Source organism: Photinus pyralis, unplaced genomic scaffold (assembly GCF_008802855.1).
Source record: "Photinus pyralis isolate 1611_PpyrPB1 unplaced genomic scaffold, Ppyr1.3 Ppyr1.4_LG10, whole genome shotgun sequence".
In the NCBI taxonomy this organism is placed as follows: Eukaryota; Metazoa; Arthropoda; class Insecta; order Coleoptera; family Lampyridae; genus Photinus; species Photinus pyralis.
The window spans coordinates 11,305,822-11,326,803 of NW_022170250.1; the positions used below are offsets into that span (position 1 = coordinate 11,305,822).

General features: G+C 43.5%; 1 protein-coding gene across 3 annotated transcripts; it reads left to right on the forward strand.

The window, feature by feature from the left end:
- The first annotated feature begins 3,882 nt into the window (after window positions 1-3,882).
- On the forward strand, window positions 3,883-19,234 carry LOC116161586. 3 transcript variants are annotated; one of them, XM_031474980.1, is made up of 5 exons: window positions 3,883-4,716; window positions 4,765-4,848; window positions 17,586-17,775; window positions 17,824-18,006; window positions 18,058-19,234. In XM_031474980.1, exons 1-5 carry the CDS (start codon window positions 3,886-3,888, stop codon window positions 19,065-19,067), a joined length of 2,298 nt encoding a protein of 765 aa, XP_031330840.1. In that variant the 5' UTR covers window positions 3,883-3,885; the 3' UTR covers window positions 19,068-19,234. The 3 variants fall into 3 exon arrangements, with proteins under 3 accessions (XP_031330840.1, XP_031330838.1, XP_031330839.1); XM_031474978.1 differs by having other exon boundaries at window positions 3,883-4,848; XM_031474979.1 differs by having other exon boundaries at window positions 3,883-4,848; window positions 17,586-17,772.
- The last annotated feature ends 1,748 nt before the right edge of the window (window positions 19,235-20,982 follow it).

The window sequence follows — 20,982 nt, forward strand, 5'->3', positions numbered from 1 at the left end:
CGCTGAAAACGATGCGCCTTGTTGCCAGACCCGATTTTAGATACGTTTTTAAGCGGAATTATGGCATTTAGGCCCCTAATATGAATACGAAAGTGTGCCTATACGGTGTCGCCGTGTGTACTGATGTTATTCTACCTAAAGTACCGTTAGCGGCGTGCCTTGGGGGTGAAATCAGTGGCGGACTAAGGGGGGGGGCGGCAGGGGCGGTCCGCCCCGAGCCCCGTCACTAGAGTAGGCCCCCGATGCGTTGCAACTGCAAAGAGAGAAAAAAAAAGACCTAGTATTGGCTGGCCGGGGTGGCCGGTGGGGAGGCGAGCGGCGGTCGGCGACGGCGTCGGGTCGGTATTCAGCAGAATAAAAGCGCGGAAACATAAATTTTAAGATTTCATCATTTGTTATGTATCAATAAAACCTTATTCACATTCATAGCATTTTTCTATTCGTTTGTTGTGATTCATGGGTTAGAAAAGTAGGGCAGGTGGGGCCCCACTCTGAAAATCGCCCCAGGCCTCATACACCCTTAATCCGCCACTGCCGGGGGTATGGAATACCCCTAGGAAATAAAAGGTTTTGGTGTTCCTTCGCTTACAACTTTCATAAAGATTCTCGTACGGTAGAGGGAGAGGCTGGGGAATACCCCCCAGACCCCCCGGTGCCACGTTCTTTCTTAAAACATTTAACCCTAATGACTCGTGATAGTCTTTCAAAAAAGACCCATTGATTCTTTTGCCAAAGGGTATTTTCTACCCCACAGGCCTGTGGCCAGTGCCTCTCTCCTGTAAAGTATGATGTAAGCACTAAACATTTTGGCGAAGCAAGCTGATCCGGGGGACTGGGGCTATGGAAGACCAGAACCATTGAATTTTCTTCTCCTGACAAGTATTTTTGTACCCTTCAGGCTTCTACTGTTAGTTCAGTAGTTCCTTGCCCAAAACTTAGTGCAAATGTTGAGGGAATTACACGTTTTGGAAGAAATGCCGAACCGGGGAGCTTTGGGGGGGGGGGGTATCGAGTAGCCCCCAGGAAAAAAAATTTTGGTGTTCCTTTTCTAACAACCACCTATCATAAGATTTTCGTGCCCTAGGTGGAATGGCTGGGGGTATTCAATAGCCCTCAGATCCCTCAGTGCTACATTCAGCCCTAAGGACTCAAGTTTTCTCTAGAAGACCACCAGATCTTCTTTTCCCAAGGAGTATTCCCTACCCCACACGCTTGTGGTATTATGTTCAATAGTCCTTTCCCAAAAGTTATGATTTAAGCTCAAAATATTTTGGGGAAGTAAGCAGATCCGGGGGGATTGGGGGTTATGGAAGAACGGGACAACCAGATCTTCTTTTCCTGACAAGTATTTTATACCCTACAGGAACCCACTGTTACGTTCCGTTGTTCCTTGTCCAAAAGATTAGCGAGGGGGAATTAAGGATTTTGGAAGAAATATAGAACCGGGGAGTCTGGAAGGTACGGAATACCCACTAGGAAAAAAAGAAGATTCGGCCTTCCTTTTCTTGCCACTGGCATAAGATTTTCGCGCGCTAGAGGGACCCCCGGCGCTACTTTCTCTTTCAAAACGTTCACCCCTAAGGATTCCCGCGATAGTTTTTCATTAAGGACCTTCGAATCTCCTTTTCCTGATGAGTATTTATAAAAGGTCTCCTCCTTGTTCCTTTTGTTGCGACTATCATAAGATTATCGTACGCTAAAAGAAATTGCGGGGGTATTCAATACCCCCCAGATCCCCTGGACTATATCCACTCTCAAAACATTCAGCCATAAGGATTCTCGTGATAGTTTTCCATGTGTAAGTGCTAAGGACACTAAAAGCTTTGGAGAAGAATGTAGTCCCGGGGATCTGGGGTGTGGTCTCCCATTTGAGAAGACCCTTAGGCATCGCCGACAGTCAATAAGATTCTCCAAGGGTTTTCTAAATGCTTTAAAATCATTACGAGGGCTAGACTGCTCAAGAATCCTTAAAAGTTGAGCGTTTTAGGGCTTTTATGGGTTTTTGAGAGGAAGTGCCTATAAGACTCCTTGCTCGTTTAGCTTTTTGAGAACCTTCTAGAACCATTCTGAAGAAGTAAGCAGATTGTGGGGGACTGTGGGGTAGCCCCTTGTTCAAAATTATGGTGGAAGTGCTGAGGGAATTAAACATTTGGAAGAACTGTAGAATCGTGGGGTCTGGAGGGCGTGAACCCCCCTCCCCTTCCATGAAAAAAAAGATTCAGTGATAGTTTTCCATAAGGGACCATCGAATCTTCTTTTCCTGACGAGTATTTCATGCCCTGCAGACTCGTACTGTTGCATTCGGGAGACAGGGTAAGTGCTGAGGGTATGGAACAATTTGGAAGACATGTAGAACTGGGGGGTCTGGGGAGTATGGAATACCCCACAAGAAAAAAAGGTACGGTATTCCATTTCTTTCAACTATCGTATGGCTATATGATAGTTTTCCATAACGTACCATCAAATCTTCTTTTCCTGAGGAGGATTTCCTACCCCACAGCCTTGTGGTGTTACGTTCAATGGCCCATTTTTAAAAGTTATGATGTAAGCACTAAAGATTTTGAGGAAGTAAGCAAATCCGGGGGGAGTGGGCGGTCTAGGGGCATGGAATTGATAGTTTTCCATTTTCGTGCGCTAGAGGGAAAGATTAAAGGGTATTCCATAACCCCCAGATCCCCCAGTACTATTTTTTCATTCAAAACATTCAGCCCCAAGGACTGCCGTGACAATTTTACATAAATTACCATCGAATCTGGAATCTGGAATAGACCCCCCCCCCCCCGTACACGACTATCTTATGCTAGTTGTAGGAAAAGATAGACCGTTTTTTCATGTAGTGTATTCCATACTCATCCCCAATGCATTTAGTGTCATAAACACCAGAAAAAGGAGAGAAGATGATCTTGATAAGTAACATCAGAGCTCATCAGAGCAGTGAACAACAATGAAGGTGCTGTAAGTGCTAAGGACACTAAAAGCTTTGGAGAAGAATGTAGCCAGGGGGATCTGGGGGCGTGGTCTCTCATTTGAAAAGGTCCATAGGTATCACCGACAGTCAAGAAGAGTTCCCAGGAGTTTTCTAAATGCTTTTAAATCTTTCCTGGGTCTAGTGGTGCGCAAGACTCTCGCTCGTTAGGCTTTTTGAGACCCTTTCCAATGCTTTCTGGGTCCTTTCTCGGGTTAGGCAACTCTTGAAATTAGTTACAGAGCCCTGGAAAGTGCATATAGCACTCTGGAATGATCCTAAAAAGGCGAGTCTCTATAAACTGATTACCATCTTAATCTTTTGAAAGCTAGTGAATCCAAAAACCTTCCAAGGGATCTAGAAGTAGTCTCAGACAGGTTCTTGAACCTTAGGAGCTTTTCAGAAACTCCTAGATGGGTAGGTTCTAGAGGAGTCTGCAAACGTTGTCTAGGGAAGCTTTGGAATATACGACCAGAGGGCTCTGAAATTGCAATAAAATAGATACACTGTACTATGGGCTTACATGCTAGGGGGTTTCGGTGTTCAGGCCTCAATTTCCGGTTCCAATCTCCATGTGAAAATGTCTTTTCTGCCGAAAACAACTGTATGATAATCACAGAAATGAAAATTTGAACGACGAGCGAGTTTTCTAATTACCACAAGTGTTGGATTATACAACAAGATTCGATTTAATTTCAACAACAACAATTTTCTACATATACACGTTTGGCAATATTTTCACGGGGCGTGCGGTTGTGAAAGTGAATTCTCTCTTTAATAAAAAAAAAGTAAAAGTAACATAAGCCGAACGCAAACTGGTTTAAAATAATTGGATGAATTACGTGTTATTGTTTTTGCAACCGTGACCCGCAGGGATCTGAATCGGGACCCGTTAATATTCCATGCGCTTGTTGCAGGTTATGATGCTTCAGTACTCGAACGAGCAGCTGGCGACGATAATCGGCGTGCCGATCGTGACGATCTTGCTGATATGGACCGTCGCGATCTTCCACAAGAATCGGAAGAAGTGGAGCTCGTACGACATTGCCATCGTGGCCGTTTTGGTGCAGAGCATTTTGAGGAACCTCGCGATTTTGGCGTACACCGCCTTGATAATCGTGAAGAATAGTAGCATTCCGGCGGACTACTGCAAGGCGGTGGTGTGGATCTTCAACTCGATCCACACCTTCCAGGCCAGCTCGCTGACAACCCTGGCAGTCATTGCGCTTTTCACCGTAAGGCTTTACAGGAAGCAGCAGAGCTTGCAGATGTATCTGACAGCGACGCACGTCATTTATCACCTTTTCTGCCTCACGACACTGTGCGCGTGCGTCGGCGTCGCCTCCATCTTGGCCCAAGAGGACAAGAAGAACATCAGCTTCAACCTTCAGCCCAGCGTCAGCGACGTCGCGTGCAAATTCATGCCGTTCGACCTCGACGTCAAATTTAACATCTTCATCATCGTGCTTCACATCTTCCTCGCCATGGTCTCACTAACCGCTTTCATCTTCATCTGCTTCAATCACCTCAAAATGCGCCACCAGGGCTTCGACTATCTGAAAAAGTCGACGTCCGACCTAAGCGAGCTGAGCCTCTCCCTGACCGCATCGGTCAACGAAAATTTGACCAAGAACTATTACGACACGTACACAATACAGCGACTTCCGCACAATTTCGACGTTAGTTACGATAGTCAAGTGCAAAATCGCGAACCGATGTGGAACAGTGATCTTTCGAACATTTCGATGACCGTGAGTTCAACAAACAGTAAACGACCGTGTCTGAAAAAGCCTTTACAGGATGAAGAGGAAAGTGGAACCGGATTGTATACGATGTATCCGATCCTAACCGTCTGCTACTTATTCAACCACATTCCGCTAATTGTAAGTAATTTTTTCATTAACCGGTACTTTCATTCATAATTACATGCGAGCGTACGACACGTCAATTGTTTTGATGAGAAAGTTTACAGCTTTAACCTTAATTGGTCGTCTAAATCGAGCACGTGTCTTCCTTACGATTTTGCATAATTTTATTGTTTCACAAATTAAATTGTGAAACAGTAAGGGGCCTAATCGAGATCCTTGCGGTGTCCCAACTATTGATCGAGATCGCCAAGTTTAAAGGTAACGCGACTGCAAGCGACTCTCGAACAGTCCCTCACAAACACCCCAGACCACCCCCTACCCTTGGCTACTTCACTGTCTATTTGCACCAACATTTTGACACATTAGGTTGGGCTCAAAGGGGGTGCACTATAATTTCGAGGTATGAAGCAAGACAAGACAATGCTTTCAGAGATATCTTAAACCCGTGGCTCCCTAAACACGGGGGATATTGCATGTTGTGCATTGATTAAAGAATCTTAAGGATTTGCTTGAAATATCTTTGGAAGATTTTCTAGAAAATCTGGTTTCCCTCTAAAGAATTTCATGGAGAAGTTTTCGTAGAATTCTTTAGAGCACTTATTCATGGACTTCCTCTGTTTTATCCTTGAAGAGTCATCTAAGAATCTTGCATACTCCAAAAATTGTTGAAACAATTCCATGAAAAGCAAGAATGTTCCAAAAATTCTTGAAGAATCTTGAACGTTTTCAAAAATCTGTTTTTGATTACTTCGTCAACAATTTTTCTTTTTCTGGGCGATATTTCATGCACGAAAAGTTTAAGGGCTGGACATTTTGGGGGGAGAATGTAACATCGCGCGATCTGGGGATAACGACTACCCCCCAGCAGTACACTAGGCAAAGCTCTTTAATTCTTTTAACATTTTGAGGGACAGTTTAGAACCGGTGGGTCTGGGGGTACGGAATACCCCCCAGGAAAAGAGAGATTTGATGGACCTCCTTCGAAACTTAACTCTAGTGGTACTTCTCAGGAAAAGGTAATCTATTTCCCTTCTGTCCGCAGACCCAACGGTGTAACACTCTCCCCAAAAACGTTCAGTTCTTAGCACTTCAGTGTATGGAATATCTCCCAAAAAAGGAATAGTGATAGACACTCCCTACAAGGTATTAAAAAGCTCTAAAAACATTTTGGGAGACAGTTCAGTAGCGGGGGGTCTGGGGTATGGAACACCCCCAGAAAAAAATATATTTGATGGTCCTCTTACGAAACTTAAATGCCAAGATCAGTGACTATAGCAAGTCTCTTCTCAGGAAAAAGTAATCTATTCCTCCTGTGTGCTGGGGTATTCCATACCCCCTAGACCCCCCGGTAATACACTCGCCCCCAAAACGTTCAGTTCTCAGAACTTGTGTGATTGGAATATCGCCCAGAAAAAGAATAATGGTAAACTTTCCCTACAAGGTATTGAAAAGCATGTTCTAAAAAACATTTTGGGAGACAGTTCAGTATCGGGGGGTCTGGGGGGGATTGTCATACCCCGGTATTACACTCGCCTCCAAAACGTTCAGTTCTCAGAACTGGTGTGTATGGAATATCACCCAGAAAAAGAATAATGGTAGACATTCCCTACAAGGTATTGAAAAGTATGCTCTAAAAAACCATTTTGGGAGACAGTTCAGTATCGGGGTGTCTGGGGGGGGGTGTGGAATACCACTAGGAAAAAAGATATTTGATAGTCCTCTTACGAAACTTAACTGTCATGAGCAGAGACTATAGCAAGACTCTTCTCAGGAAAAGGTAATCTATTCCTCCTGTGTGCTGGGGGGTATTCCATACCCCCCAGACCCCCCGGTATTACACTCACCCCCAAAACGTTCAGTTCTCAGAACTGGTGTGTATGGAATATCACCCAGAAAAAGAATAATGGTAGACATTCCCTACAAGGTATTGAAAAGCATGCTCTAAAACATTTTGGGGAGACGGTTCAGTATCAGGGGGGTCTGGGGGGTATAGAATACCCCCGGGAAAAAAGATATGTGATAGTCTCTTACGAAACTTAACTGGGTCAAGATCAGAACTATAGCATCTCTTCTCAGAAAAAGGTATCTATTCTCCTGTGTGTGGAGGGTATTCCACTACCCCAGACCCCCCGTATTCACTCACACCAAAAGTTCAGTTCTAGAAACTTTTGTGTATGGAATATCACCCAGAAAGAATAATGTGACATTCCCACACAAGGTATTGAAGTAAATGCTCTAAAAGCATTTTTGGGAGACAGTTCACCACGCTATCGGGGGTCTGGGGGTGTGGAATACCACTAGGAAAAAAGATATTTGATAGTCCTCTTACGAAACTTAACTGTCATGAGCAGAGACTATAGCAAGACTCTTCTCAGGAAAAGGTAATCTATTCCTCCTGTGTGCTGGGGGGTATTCCATACCCCCCAGACCCCCCGGTATTACACTCACCCCCAAAACGTTCAGTTCTCAGAACTTTTGTGTATGGAATATCACCCAGAAAAAGAATAATGGTAGACATTCCCTACAAGGTATTGAAAAGCATGCTCTAAAAAACAGTTTGGGAGACAGTTCAGTATCGGGGGGTTTGGGGGGGTATGTAATACCCCAAGGAAAAAAGATATTTGATAGTCCTCTTACGAAACTTAACTGTCATGATCAGAGACTATAGCAAGTCTCTTCTCAGGAAAAGGTAATCTATTCCTCCTGTGTGCTGGGGGGGATTCCATACCCCCAGAGCCCCCGGTATTAGACCACCACCGAAACGTTCAGTTCTCAGAACTTTTGTGTATGGAATATCACCCAGAAAAAGAATAATGGTAGACATTCCCTACAAGGTATTGAAAAGCATGCTCTAAAAAACATTTTGGGAGACGGTTCAGTATCAGGGGGTCTGGGGGGTATAGAATACCCCCGGGAAAAAAGATATGTGATAGTCCTCTTACGAAACTTAACTGTCAAGATCAGAAACTATAGCAAGTCTCTTCTCAAGAAAAGGTAATCTATTCCTCCTGTGTGCTGGGGGGTATTCCATACCCCCCAGACCCCCCGGTATTACACTCACCTCCAAAACGATCAGTTCTCAGAACTTTTGTGTATGGAATATCACCCAGAAAAAGTATAATGGTAGACATTCCCTACAAGGTATTGAAAAGCATGCTCTGAAAAACATTTTGAGAGACAGTTTAATACCGGGGGGTCTGGGGGGTATGGAATACCCTCAAGAAAAAACATATTTGATAGTCCTCTTACGAAACTTAACTGTCATGATCAGAGACTATAGCAAGTCTATTCTCAGGAAAAGGTCATCTATTCCTCCTGTGTGCCGGGGGGTATTCCATACCCCCCAGACCCCCCGGTATTACACTCACCCCCAAAACGTTCAGTTCTCAGAACTTGTGTGTATGGAATATCACCCAGAAAAAGAATAATGGTAGACATTCCCTCAAGGTATTGAAAAGCATGCCTCTAAAAAAACATTTTGGGAGANCTCAATCAAAAGTTATAGACTAGAAACCAATTTCGAAAAGAAATTCAAAAGGCTGTAACTTTTGAACTAGTAGCCCAATCTTGGAACTGTTTGAAATTATGGATTCTACAGGCCACATTCTATAAGAAAATTTTTTTCCGGGTCGAACTGAGACAATTTCTTCTTCGAGGTTCAAAAAAAGGCAGTGTATAACCTTCCTTTTTTACCAAAAATCGACTGCACCAAAATTTCTCGAGAAAACACTTTTTCTTATTAATTTTGGTGCGTAGAATCCAAAACAATTCGTACTTTTTCGATCGGACTTCTCAATCAAAAGTTATGGATTAGAAACCAATTTCGAAAGAAAATTGAAAGGGCTGTAACTTTTGAACTAGTAGCCCAATCTCGGAACTGTTTGAAATTATGGATTCTACAGGCCACATTCTATAAGAAAAAAATTTTTCCGGTCGATCTGAGACAATTTTTTTTCGGGGCTCAAAAAAGGCAGTGTATAACCTTCCTTTTTTCCCAAAAATCGACTGCACCAAAATTTCTCGGGAAAACACTTTTTTCTTATTAGTTTTGGTGCGTAGAATCCAAAACAATTCGTACTTTTTCAATCGGACTTCTCAATCAAAAGTTATGGACTAGAAACCAATTTCGAAAGAAAATTCAAAGGGCTGTAACTTTTGAACTCGTAGCCCAATCTTGGAACTGTTTGAAATTATGGATTCTACAGGCCACATTCTATAAGAAAAAATTTTTTCCGGGCCGATCTGAGACACCCCACTTCAGTTCCTTGTACGTTAGCGCGCCTCGCCCATATACATTGCGCGCATTTATGATTATTTATAATTATACCAATTATAAGTCATTAAAACGACTCAAGAGGAAGGTATTTAGGATGACGACACGTATCTCGTACGAACAATAAATAATTTATAATCTCACGCGCAGCCTTTCACCGATCATAGATGCTTAATGCCATTCGGGTTAGAAAAAAGCCCTGCACTAAATAATCGCGAGCGTATATAAGTGCATAAAACACGTACCGTTATTGCAATTGTTTCATTGTTAATTGGTCGAGTAATTGCGGGTGAAAAATTTGTTGTCGATTAGATCGAGGCCACTGCGAGGTGGGCAACAATGAAAACCATTTTTCCGATCTCGGTACTTTCTCTATTAATTGCAAGCGTCAATAATAGGAAGCGATTACGCGCTAAGTATATCGATTGCGCCAGTTTTTCTTCCTGCAAGTACGTGATTTCGTGTTGTAACTTAATTTATTTATTGCTATACTTGAAACAGATGGTTTGCAGTGTTGTGTAACAATTATTTCGATTTTTTTACGTATAGAAATCGAAAAATAGCAGGCGCGGGTCAGAAAGTAATAAGCAGGCGAGCGGAAAAGTGGTAGGTAGAAGAGAGAGTTTAAATGATAGTTTCAGCCGAAATTTCTGCAATTAACAATAATTATATGTATTTACGCGATACTTGCGTGGACGAAACTATTGGAAGTTTGTCATGGTTTCTAAGAACAATGGATATTGTTGACGATAGGCACTTTCATATACGCTCTATTATTTATTTTGCTAGTGATCGTCTGAAGAATTATCGAAATTTATAATTCTTTAAAGATCGGAGAAGTCCCTGGCACTGACTAATATGGCCGTTGCAGCACTTTATATACATCACGGCACCAAAATGTACTTGTGGAGCGAGCCGAAGGCTTGTTCGGTACAAACCAGGATTTTCTTCAGTTTGAAGACTAGAAGTATATCGAGCCCAATGTAAAAGCGCTTTGAAGAAATGGAGATTAGCTAAGAGAGTGAGAAGACGGAGGGACGGAAATGTCTCTTTCTTGTGATACTCGTGTGGAAAATTAAGGATTTGTTTTGAATTTGAAGCTGGAGGCTCATTTTTGTGAGATTAGCTGAGACAGTAGACTGATGGACAGACGGAGGGTCGGATAAGTGCTTTTTGGTGTGCTACTCTTGAGCAAATGAAGGATTCGTTTTGATTTTGGAGCTGAAAGCTCATTGTTGTGAGATTAGCTGAGATAGTAGACAGATGGACAGACGGAGGGTTGGATAAGTGCCTTTTTGGTGTGCTACTCTTGAGAAAAATGAAGGATTTGTTTTGATTTTGGAGCTGAAGGCTCATTTTTGTGAGATTAGCTGAGATAGTAGACAGATGGACAGACGGAGGGTTGGATAAGTGCCTTTTTGGTGTGCTGCTCTTGAGAAAAATGAAGGATTTGTTTTGATTTTGGAGCTGAAAGCTCATTTTTGTAAGATTAGCTGAGATAGTAGACAGATGGACAGACGGAGGGTCGGATAAGTGCCTTTTTGGTGTGCTACTTCTGAGAAAAATGAAGGATTTGTTTTGATATTGGAGCTGAAGGCCCATTTTTGTGAGATTAGCTGCGATAGTAGGCAGATGGACAGACGGAGGGTTGGATAAGTGCCTTTTTGGTGTGGTGCTCTTGAGAAAAATGAAGGATTTGTTTTGATATTGGAGCTGAAGGCTCATTTTTGTGAGATTAGCTGAGATAGTAGACAGATGGACAGACGGAGGGTCGGATAAGTGCCTTTTTGGTGTGCTGCTCTTGAGAAAAATGAAGGATTTGTTTTGATTTTGGAGCTGAAGGCTCATTTTTGTGAGATTAGCTGAGACAGTAGACAGATGGACAGACCGAGGGTCGGAAAAGTGCCTTTTTGGTGTGAATCTTGAGAAAAATGAAGTATTAGTTTTGATTTTGGAGTTGAAGGCTCATTTTTGTGAGATTAGCTGAGATAGTAGACAGATGGACAGACGGAAGGTCGGATAAGTGCCTTTTTGGTGTGAATCTTGAGAAAAATGAAGTATTAGTTTTGATTTTGGAGTTGAAGGCTCATTTTTGTGAGATTAGCTGAGATAGTAGACAGATGGACAGACGGAAGGTCGGATAAGTGCCTTTTTGGTATGAATCTTGAGAAAAATGAAGTATTAGTTTTGATTTTGGAGCTGAAGGCTCATTTTTGTGAGGTTAGCTGAGATAGACAGACAGAGGATCAGAGAAGTGCTTCGTCCATACCTTCCATTTTCCTTTGTAAGTACCCTTTCTCGATCTTCCGGTCTCATGATAATCTGTTGTGTGCAGTCCAGACCGATTATTTTCCCTTATGAAGTACCTTTATTTTCTCTCAGTATCTTTTATATACCCTTGGAGGCTTGGAAGCTCTTAAAAAAGATCTTTGTGGACCCTTACAGAATCAAATAGTAACATCATCATGGACACTTTTGAAAGCCTCTACAACCTCGCAAATGTGATAAAACGGTGTTTATTTTTAGGAAAACGGTGTACACAAATTCGCACTTGACACCCAATTAACCGTCATGAAAGCAAATTAGCTACTTAAAACAATATCCATTGCGCTAATTTTTCAATTGCTCCGCCTGACCTATAAACCTACCGCTACGTTAAATTATTCCAATAGAGATCCCCCAACGTTTCGAGCATGACATGAAATCCGATTTTTTTTTTCCTATCGTGACAATGAAATTGCGGAAGTTTCCTCGTGCGATGGGCATTAGAAACTGGCGCCGACCGACGAGGAGTATTATTGTTGCCATTGTTGCAAAATTGACAGTTAATCAACATTATTAGTCGTATAGAAACGTTGGATATGTAGTTAAGCAAGCTTTTGTTCGGGACTAGAACAATACGCGATTGTGACGGCATGGTACCTACCAATCATTGATAAAACATTCATTAGCGAACGTTGAACTTATTTTTTTGAAGGCTATAACTTAAATTTAGAGTTTCACGTAGAAGAAGTTTTAATTCCTATTGATGACTAGCAATTATAGAGACGTCCTGGCTTTTAAGCTCTTAATGCCTTTTCGGCCGTCTGGCAAACTTTTTCCGAATCTTTCTCGGCAATTTGTGGAGCTTCCTAGGTCCATGCATACAATGCTGGATTTTCCCAGATCTGAAAAAGTTTAAAACGCTTTGGGAAACCCTTGGAGCCCTTGGAGAGGCACTCAAAATAGTCTTATAGCGGCACTTCAGCGCATTTTGTTGGAATTCAAGAGTTTTCAAGAAGCCTGTACCGAAACTGGATTTTAAAGACCTTTTTAAGCACGTTCCAAAGACTTTTAAACAATTCCCAAAGGCTGTCTACCTTTGGAAAGGTTCCAGAAGCATCTGAAAAGGAGTTTTGAAAGCTCTATAAAATCCTTACAGAATTAAGAGTAAGGTCCATTGAATCTCCTAGGAAGCATTTGCTTTTTGGAGCACTATGGAACACTTCCAAATCCGTATAGCCCCTAATCTGAGCTTTCTATGCCTTTATAGAGCTTAATTCTGGAAAAGCCATAAAACGCTCTGAAAATCATTGTAAATGACGTTCTTGGAGACTAGAAGGCTAGCTAAAAGGTTTATCGTCGGCCTGGTAAGCAATCGGAAACAATCACCAGGTCATTGCCATGGGACAGGTCGTAGATCGATCGCCGTTCCATGCTGGTATGGTTATAGTCGAGGGGTCTTTCTGGAGATACTGTCAAACGACCTAGAGCTATTGGCTCGTCTAAATGAGCCTGGTGGATTAGAGTCGACTAAGACTGCAGATGTTCCTCAATTACCTCAGTCGCCGTTTGTGAACTGTAGAAACTGAAAACCTCAGAATCTGTAGAACTGGAGACTATTTGGGACTTTCGATCCCTTAGCTAGGCTTACGAATTTTTTGGCACTTTAAAGACTTTGGAGCATTTAAATACGGCGACGGCTCGGCCGTCTCAGAAATCCCTGAAGGATCTCTGAATCCGTGGTGGCTTGGGAATCTTTGAAAGTTTTAGAGATTTTGGAATCTTTAGTACTTACCAAAGATCTCCAGCAAAGCAGAGGTGACTGTGGCGACCGTACCGCATGCACATACGACAGTACACTAAAAGGTGCTGCCAATTGATGGGAGCGTATGCTGGGGGGTATTCCATATCCCCAGGTCCCCCGGCACTGAGTTCTTCCACAAGAGTAGAGTAAGTTTGATGGCGTTTTCTCGCAAATTATCGTAAGAGTGCTAAACATTAGATATGTTATGGAAATACATAGCACCGGGGGGCCTGGGGGGTATGGAATACCCCCCAGCAATGTTCTCAGTAAAGAGTAGAGTAAGTTTGATGGTGTTTTCTCGCAAATTACCGTAAGAGTGCTAAACACTAGATATGTTGTGGAAACACATAGCACCGGGGGGTCTCAATGTTCTCAGTAAAGGTGAAGTTGATAATTTTGTTTATAGGTATTACCCCTAGCACTGTCATAGCCTTTGTAAAAAGGATAATCAGATTCTTGTTTACTCGGGGTATTCCAGCTTCGGGGCTTAGCGTACTTCGGAAAAAGTTTACCACCGGGAGGTCGGGGGGGTATGGAATACCCCTAGTATACTACGAGATTTTCGTGCGTATGCTTTCATGATTGTATGAAAGGGTAATCAGATTTTAGTTTACTGGGGGGGTATTCCAGCTTCGGGGCTTAGCGTATTTCCGAAAAAAACTTACCATTTGGGGGTTTGGGGGTATAGAATACCCCCTAGTATACTACGAGATTTTCGTGCGTATGCTTTCATGATTGTATGGAAAGGGTAATCAGATTCTTGTTTATTGGGGGGTATTCCAGCTTCGGGGCTTAGCGTATTTCCGAAAAAAACTTACCATTTGGGGGTTTGGGGGGTATAGAATACCCCCTAGTATACTACGAGATTTTCGTTCGTATGCTTTCATGATTGTATGCAAAGGGTAATCAGATTCTTGTTTATTGGGGGTATTCCAGCTTCGGGGCTTAGCGTACTTCGGAAAAAGCTTACCCCGTGGGGTATGGAATACCCCCTAGTACAATACGAGATTTTCGTGCGTATTCTTTCACGATTGTATGGAAAGGATAATCAGATTCTTGTTTACTCGGGGGTATTCCAGCTTCGGGGCTTAGCGTATTTCCGAAAAAAACTTACCATTTGGGGGTTTGGGGGTATAGAATACCCCCTAGTATACTACGAGATTTTCGTGCGTATGCTTTCATGATTGTATGGAAAGGGTAATCAGATTCTTGTTTATTGGGGGGTATTCCAGCTTCGGGGCTTAGCGTATTTCCGAAAAAAACTTACCATTTGGGGGTTTGGGGGGTATAGAATACCCCCTAGTATACTACGAGATTTTCGTTCGTATGCTTTCATGATTGTATGGAAAGGATAATCAGATTATTGTTTACTGGGGGGTATTCCAGCTTCGGGCCTTAGCGTATTTCCGAAAAAAACTTACCATTTGGGGGTTTGGAGGGTATAGAATACCCCCTAGTATACTACGAGATTTTAGTGCGTATGCTTTCATGATTGTATGGAAAGGGTAATCAGATTCTTGTTTATTGGGGGGTATTCCAGCTTCGGGGCTTAGCGTATTTACGGAAAAAACTTACCATTTGGGGGTTTGGGGGGTATAGAATACCCCCTAGTATACTACGATCTTTTCGTGCGTATGCTTTCATGATTGTATGGAAAGGGTAATCAGATTCTTGTTTACTGGGGGGTATTCCAGCTTCGGGGCTTAGTGTATTTCCGAAAAAAACTTACCATTTGGGGGTTTGGGGGGTATAGAATACCCCCCCTAGTATACTACGACATTTTCGTGAGTATGCTTTCATGATTGTATGGAAAGGGTAATCAGATTCTTGTTTATTGGGGGGTATTCCAGCATCGGGGCTTAGCGTACTTCGGAAAAAGCTTACCACCGGGAGGTCGGGGGGGTATGGAATACCCCTAGTATACTACGAGATTTTCGTGCGTATGCTTTCATGATTGTATGAAAGGGTAATCAGATTTTAGTTTACTGGGGGGTATTCCAGCTTCGGGGCTTAGCGTATTTCCGAAAAAAACTTACCTTTGGGGGTTTGGGCGGTATAGAATACCCCCTAGTATACTACGACATTTTCGTGCGTATACTTTCATGATTGTATGGAAAGGGTAATCAGATTCTTGTTTACTGGGGGGTATTCCAGCTTCGGGCCTTATCGTATTTCCGAAAAAAACTTACCATTTGGGGGTTTGGAGGGTATAGAATACCCCCTAGTATACTACGAGATTTTAGTGCGTATGCTTTCATGATTGTATGGAAAGGGTAATCAGATTCTTGTTTACTGGGGGGTATTCCAGCTTCGGGGCTTAGCGTATTTCCGAAAAAAACTTACCATTTGGGGGTTGGGGGGTATAGAATATCCCCTAGTATACTACGAGCTTTTCGTGCATATGCTTTCATGATTGTATGGAAAGGGTAATCAGATTCTTGTTTATTGGGGGGTATTCCAGCTTCGAGGCTTAGCGTATTTCCGAAAAAAACTTACCCTTTGGGGATTTGGGGGGTATAGAATACCCCCTAGTATACTACGACATTTTCGTGCGTATGCTTTCATGATTGTATGGAAAGGGTAATCAGATTCTTGTTTATTGGGGGGTATTCCAGCTTCGGGGCTGAGCGTATTTCCGAAAAAAACTTACCATTTGGGGATTTGGGGGGTATAGAATACCCCCTAGTATACTACGACATTTTCGTGCGTATGCTTTCATGATTGTATGGAAAGGGTAATCAGATTCTTGTTTATTGGGGGGTATTCCAGCTTCGAGGCTTAGCGTATTTCCGAAAAAAACTTACCATTTGGGGATTTGGGGGGTATAGAATACCCCCTAGTATACTACGACATTTTCGTGCGTATGCTTTCATGATTGTATGGAAAGGGTAATCAGATTCTTGTTTATAGGGGGGTATTCCAGCTTCGGGGCTTGATGATTGTATGGAAAGGGTAATCAGATTCATGTTTATTGGGGGGTATTCCAGCTTCGGGGCTGAGCGTATTTCCGAAAAAAACTTACCATTTGGGGGTTTGGGGGGTATAGAATACCTCCTAGTATACTACGACCTTTTCGTGCGTATGCTTTCATGATTGTATGGAAAGGGTAATCAGATTCATGTTTATTGGGGGGTATTCCAGCTTCGGGGCTGAGCGTATTTCCGAAAAAAACTTACCATTTGGGGGTTTGGGGGGTATAGAATACCTCCTAGTATACTACGACATTTTCGTGCGTATACTTTCATGATTGTATGGAAAGGGTAATCAGATTCTTGTTTATTGGGGGGTATTCCAGCTTCGGGGCTTGCATGATTGTATGGAAAGGGTAATCAGATTCTTGTTTATTGGGAGGTATTCCAGCTTCGGAGCTTAGCGTATTTCCGAAGAAAACCCCCTAGTATGCTACGAGGTTTTATAGACCGCTCTTTAAGTCGATTTACTTTAGAAGGTTCAAAAGCAGGCCCTTAGGAAGCCTTTTTATTTCATTGTCAGGCTGGTCCGAGCACCTGTGGTCATCTTATGGCTTTCCAATTTCAGTATTTCAGTGTCTCTCCACACCTCTCTCGCGTTTCCCTTAATCGTGTTGGATTTTCAGAAGTTTCCGAAGTTTTTCCAAGCTTGTGTTTTCTATTGCGTTTAGAGTGCTTTTTAGACTCACGCAAATCCTGAAAGAAACCAGTTCAGAGTTCCTGAAATTACCACTGGGTCTTTGGAAAACAATGGAAAATGCTTTGGAAAGCGGTATAATGCTTTGAATAGCCTAAGAAATAAGTTCGATGGTAATCAGGCACTTCTCAGGTTTTTATAGTGTCTTTTCTTGCCATAGCCTGAAGTCTAAGCCAGGTTTTCCTAAGGTTTTTTAGGTATATTACAGAGGTTTTTAAGTACTTCCCTTTGTAAACACTTCCCAATACTTCTTCAGACCCGTCTCATTATTTATAGGCTCTGCCCATACGCATCAAACTCTGGAAACGACCTAAAAATGTCTGCCAAAGACGCAGAAAATTATGAAAGGTTGTTTTTAAGGGCTTTCAAATGCCCCCAAAGGTATATAAAAATACTGGAAAAGAATACGTGGCGAAAAACTGTACTTAAAACCTTTAAAATGAGATTATCTTGAGAACGAAAGATCGAAAAGGGTACTTGCAAAGGAAAAAGGGAAGGTATGGCCCTTAATTTTGTTGGAAACTTAGGAAATCTAAACTACTGAATAGGAAATTAAGAAAAGCAGAACACGAGGGGAATTTTCCTTGTGCACTCTTCCTTGTGCAGTCTGGAAGCTCCGGAAACTTTAAGCTTTCCTTTCTAGAAAACTGTTGTAGGCTGGAAGACTAACTTCTAAAATCTTAATTTTTACATATTCTAGGTTAGAAGACAACTCAAAGCAGTATCTAACGTTATTAATTGTTGCAGCTGATCTGCATCTTCCCAAGGATAATCTCCCCGTGGCCGGTGTCCGGGGTAACTCTATGGATGGGTCAACTTCAAGACGTCCTCATACCGGTCGGTTTGGGTTTGGTCGACACCCGCTTCTGCAAATGGGTCTCGAAGGTCTACAAGTGCGCCGAGAGATGCAAACACAGTGAGAAAATACCTCCAGGTGGTAAGTGAGGCGGTTTCCGACAACGATTGACGTACTCCCCGCTTTCAGTCGGCCTCGACGGTAAATTTCGCCCTTTCGGTAGCCAACCGCAAAGCCTGGAAATCGCGCAGTCCTTTCCGGAGCGCATCCGACCCGAGCCGAAGTTTCCCATCACCAATGGCTCGCTGTATACGAGCATCGATGGTAGGTTGCCGATCATCCACAACTATCGCCGTACCAAAGACAGAAACGGTAAAGTACCTACGCCTTGTTGGGTTGAGTACATTGACCGCCGTTTCGCAGGGTGCATCAAGACCATGCCAGCGAATTCGCTCAACGTCAACTTGCACTCGTCCCATCTGCGGCGGCAGGAGTACGTCCGGCCTCGCCGAATTCAACCCGTAATGCAAGAGCCACCGCGAGCCTCGTGCGACAAGTGCGAGATGCAAGGAGGCCCTCAGCCCTGCCAGGCGGCCCTCTCCGCCTTCGTGACTCAACCGAATGTGCGCCGAGACGTTAGCTTCAGCAAGCAGCGCACCATCGAACTGCGCAAGCGCATCAGTGTCAGCGAGGACAGTCTTTACCAGCTCACGGTTCTGGACAGCAGGTCTCCGGTACTCTCCAAGTCCGACATTAACCGACCGAGGCTCGTCAAGCGCAACAAGCTCGCCGGACGCATGACGAAGAGTCAAGACTGCCTGAACGATCTGCAGGTCGACCTGCACAAATTCAGGCAGAATCCCGAAGCCTTCCAGAAGCGGCAGGACTCCCGCCGGTCGGAGTGCGTGAGCTCGGACGAGGAGTACTTCACCGACAGCGTGACCGTCAACGACGCGAGCGGCGAGTACGACGAATCCTCCCAGAGCAGCTACTCTATAACCACCGAGGCGAATTGCGACTTCGACTTCTACCAGAGCAAGGCAGTCGACGGAATGCTGCTCGGTAAGGGTCGCGAGTCGGACGGTTACTCGAAAGGAGATCCGGCGAATTATAGAACGTACGCCCGAGCTGACCTCAGGATAACGAGGTCGAATTCCAAAAGGTCACTGGAGAGCTTTCAGGCGTACGTCGAAGGGGAGAACGTGGTCCAGAAGATTCAGCGCTCCAACTCGTTCATGACGGTCGGCGAGCACGATCGCAACGGACGTTATGGCGGTACTCGCCGAACAACACCGAAGGTGTGCACTCAGAACATTAAATATCTACAGGACGTCTACAACCAGAATGACCTGGAGGAGAAGCAATCGAAACCCGCCGCTTACAGCTTCAGCGTACCCGATTTCAAGAAGATTTTCATCTCGGAGTATATTTAGTTGTTTACCGGTAGACCAACATTCAATTTCTTGGATGACACCATTGCTCTTTGTAAGAGGTTCCAGTATACGTTAAAATAAGTCTTAGTGTAGACTCGCTCCGTTGCAGTTGTACATATCATGATGTAAATAATAATGACAATAAAGTAACGGAGTTATTGAAACTCGATCCCCCACTCCTGAACTCAGTGGAATGACGTCCGGTGTCATTTGGCGTATCTGGTTTACAGTAACACCCAGTATATCTTCTTAGATTTGAAACCAGGAGCTACTAAAGAGGAGGGTCCTAAAGACAAGTTTGAAGGCGCGTCTAAAAAGTCAGTTATAGTCTGAACGTTTGGGGCGGGGGTGGGGAGGGGGGGATCAGCGCGCAGGAGGATTCGATTACCTCCTCTTCTTGCAAACTATCATGACAATTAAGTTTCGAAAGAGGACCATCAAATCTCTCCTTTCTTGGGGGGGGGGGGGGGGAAAAAAAAAGGTACTAACCTGTCCCCCAAATTGCTTTTAAGAGAATTTTCTTGAAAATGTTGTAGGAATGATATCTGGAAGATATTTGACACACGAAAATTCTATGGGCTGAATGTTTTTGGACACAGAATGTAATACCGGGGAGGGGGGTCTGTGTTTCGACAGGATCATCAAGTTCCTCCTTTCATAGGGGACTTCCATTCCCCCCGGGCCCCTCGGTACTAAACTGTTCCCCAAAATGTTGCTTTAGAGCATGCTTTAGATACCTTGTAGGGAATTCTGGTTTTTAAAGGGTAGGTTGAAGGTAGAAAGTAACACCTGGGGGTCTAGGGGGTATGGAACGCCCCCCAGCATCGAGCACCTGGGGGGTGTTCCATAAGCCCCCCCCCCCTCGCTACTAAACTGTCACCAAAAATGTGTTTTTCTACAGTTTTTGTATTCATTTTCCGGTTCTAAAGTCCCTTCCTGCGTTGGGGCTTCTCTATGAGCTTTCCTGGATTCTCTAGGCGGTATCAAGCGGTTGCTGCGCTCATCCATATTTTCAAATGGCACGGAAAGTCTCCGAAAGCGCATAAAAATTCTGGAAACCAGAACTTCTGGACTTTTGGATTCTTTCGAGTTTTCTACAACCTTCCCTAAGCCGCCAGACTTCTTCCAGGGATATTAAGCGCTTACTACTCAGGACTCTACCTACAATCAAGTGATTTTTAGTCTCGTCTACCCTTGAAAAAACGCAGAAAACCTCTGGTAAACACTGGAAGACTTTGGAGGCCCCCTTCAACGCTCTCCAAAGTCTTATAAGCGAAATTCAGAAACGGCGGAGTTTCGTAAAGCTTTTCTGCACCCTCTCAATCCAACTTATGGCTATTATGGCTTTTTGAACTTTCTAATCCTCGCCCAGGGCCTCTTAGATCATTTCCAGGCTTTTAGGCGTCTCTATTCGTTTTTCAGTTCCGTTTACCCACTTTCTAGGCTCTCCTAGCTTTTGAAAGGGCTCTTCTGAACACTTATTCCAGGGTGGTTTGAAAGCAGTGCTTTCGAAATAACACTAGAAGGCTTTGGAAGTCATTTTGGGTGCTTTCCAAGGTCCTATAGGCAGCATTCTAAAAAAGAAAAATGTTCTGAAGCCTTTCTAGAGCATTTTGAGCCTATATAATCGCTTTCTAACCCATCCTAAAGCCTCCTAGATTATTTCCAGTGGTTTCAAATTTTCTCCATACAGTTGCCAGGGTTCTGCAATCGCCTTAAAAGACTCCGACATCTCTCTAAGGGGCATAAGTGAATCTGGAAAGCAGTAGTAGGCTTTAAAAGCCTTATGGGCGCCTTGCAGGACCTCTTAGATCCTTTCCAGACTTTTAGGCGTATTCTATTCGCTTTTCAGTTTTGATTTCGCACTTTCTAGGCTCTCTTAGTTTTTGAAAGGGCACAAAGGCTTTAGAAGCTC

Bases quoted from the DNA above. Each gene is read 5' to 3' on its own strand.
- LOC116161586 (XM_031474978.1), top strand. From the start codon at position 3,886: ATGATGCTTCAGTACTCGAACGAGCAGCTGGCGACGATAATCGGCGTG. The intron at 4,849-17,585 runs GTAAGTAATTTT...TAATTGTTGCAG, and splicing joins TCAACCACATTCCGCTAATT to CTGATCTGCATCTTCCCAAG. The intron at 18,007-18,057 runs GTAAAGTACCTA...GCCGTTTCGCAG, and splicing joins CCGTACCAAAGACAGAAACG to GGTGCATCAAGACCATGCCA.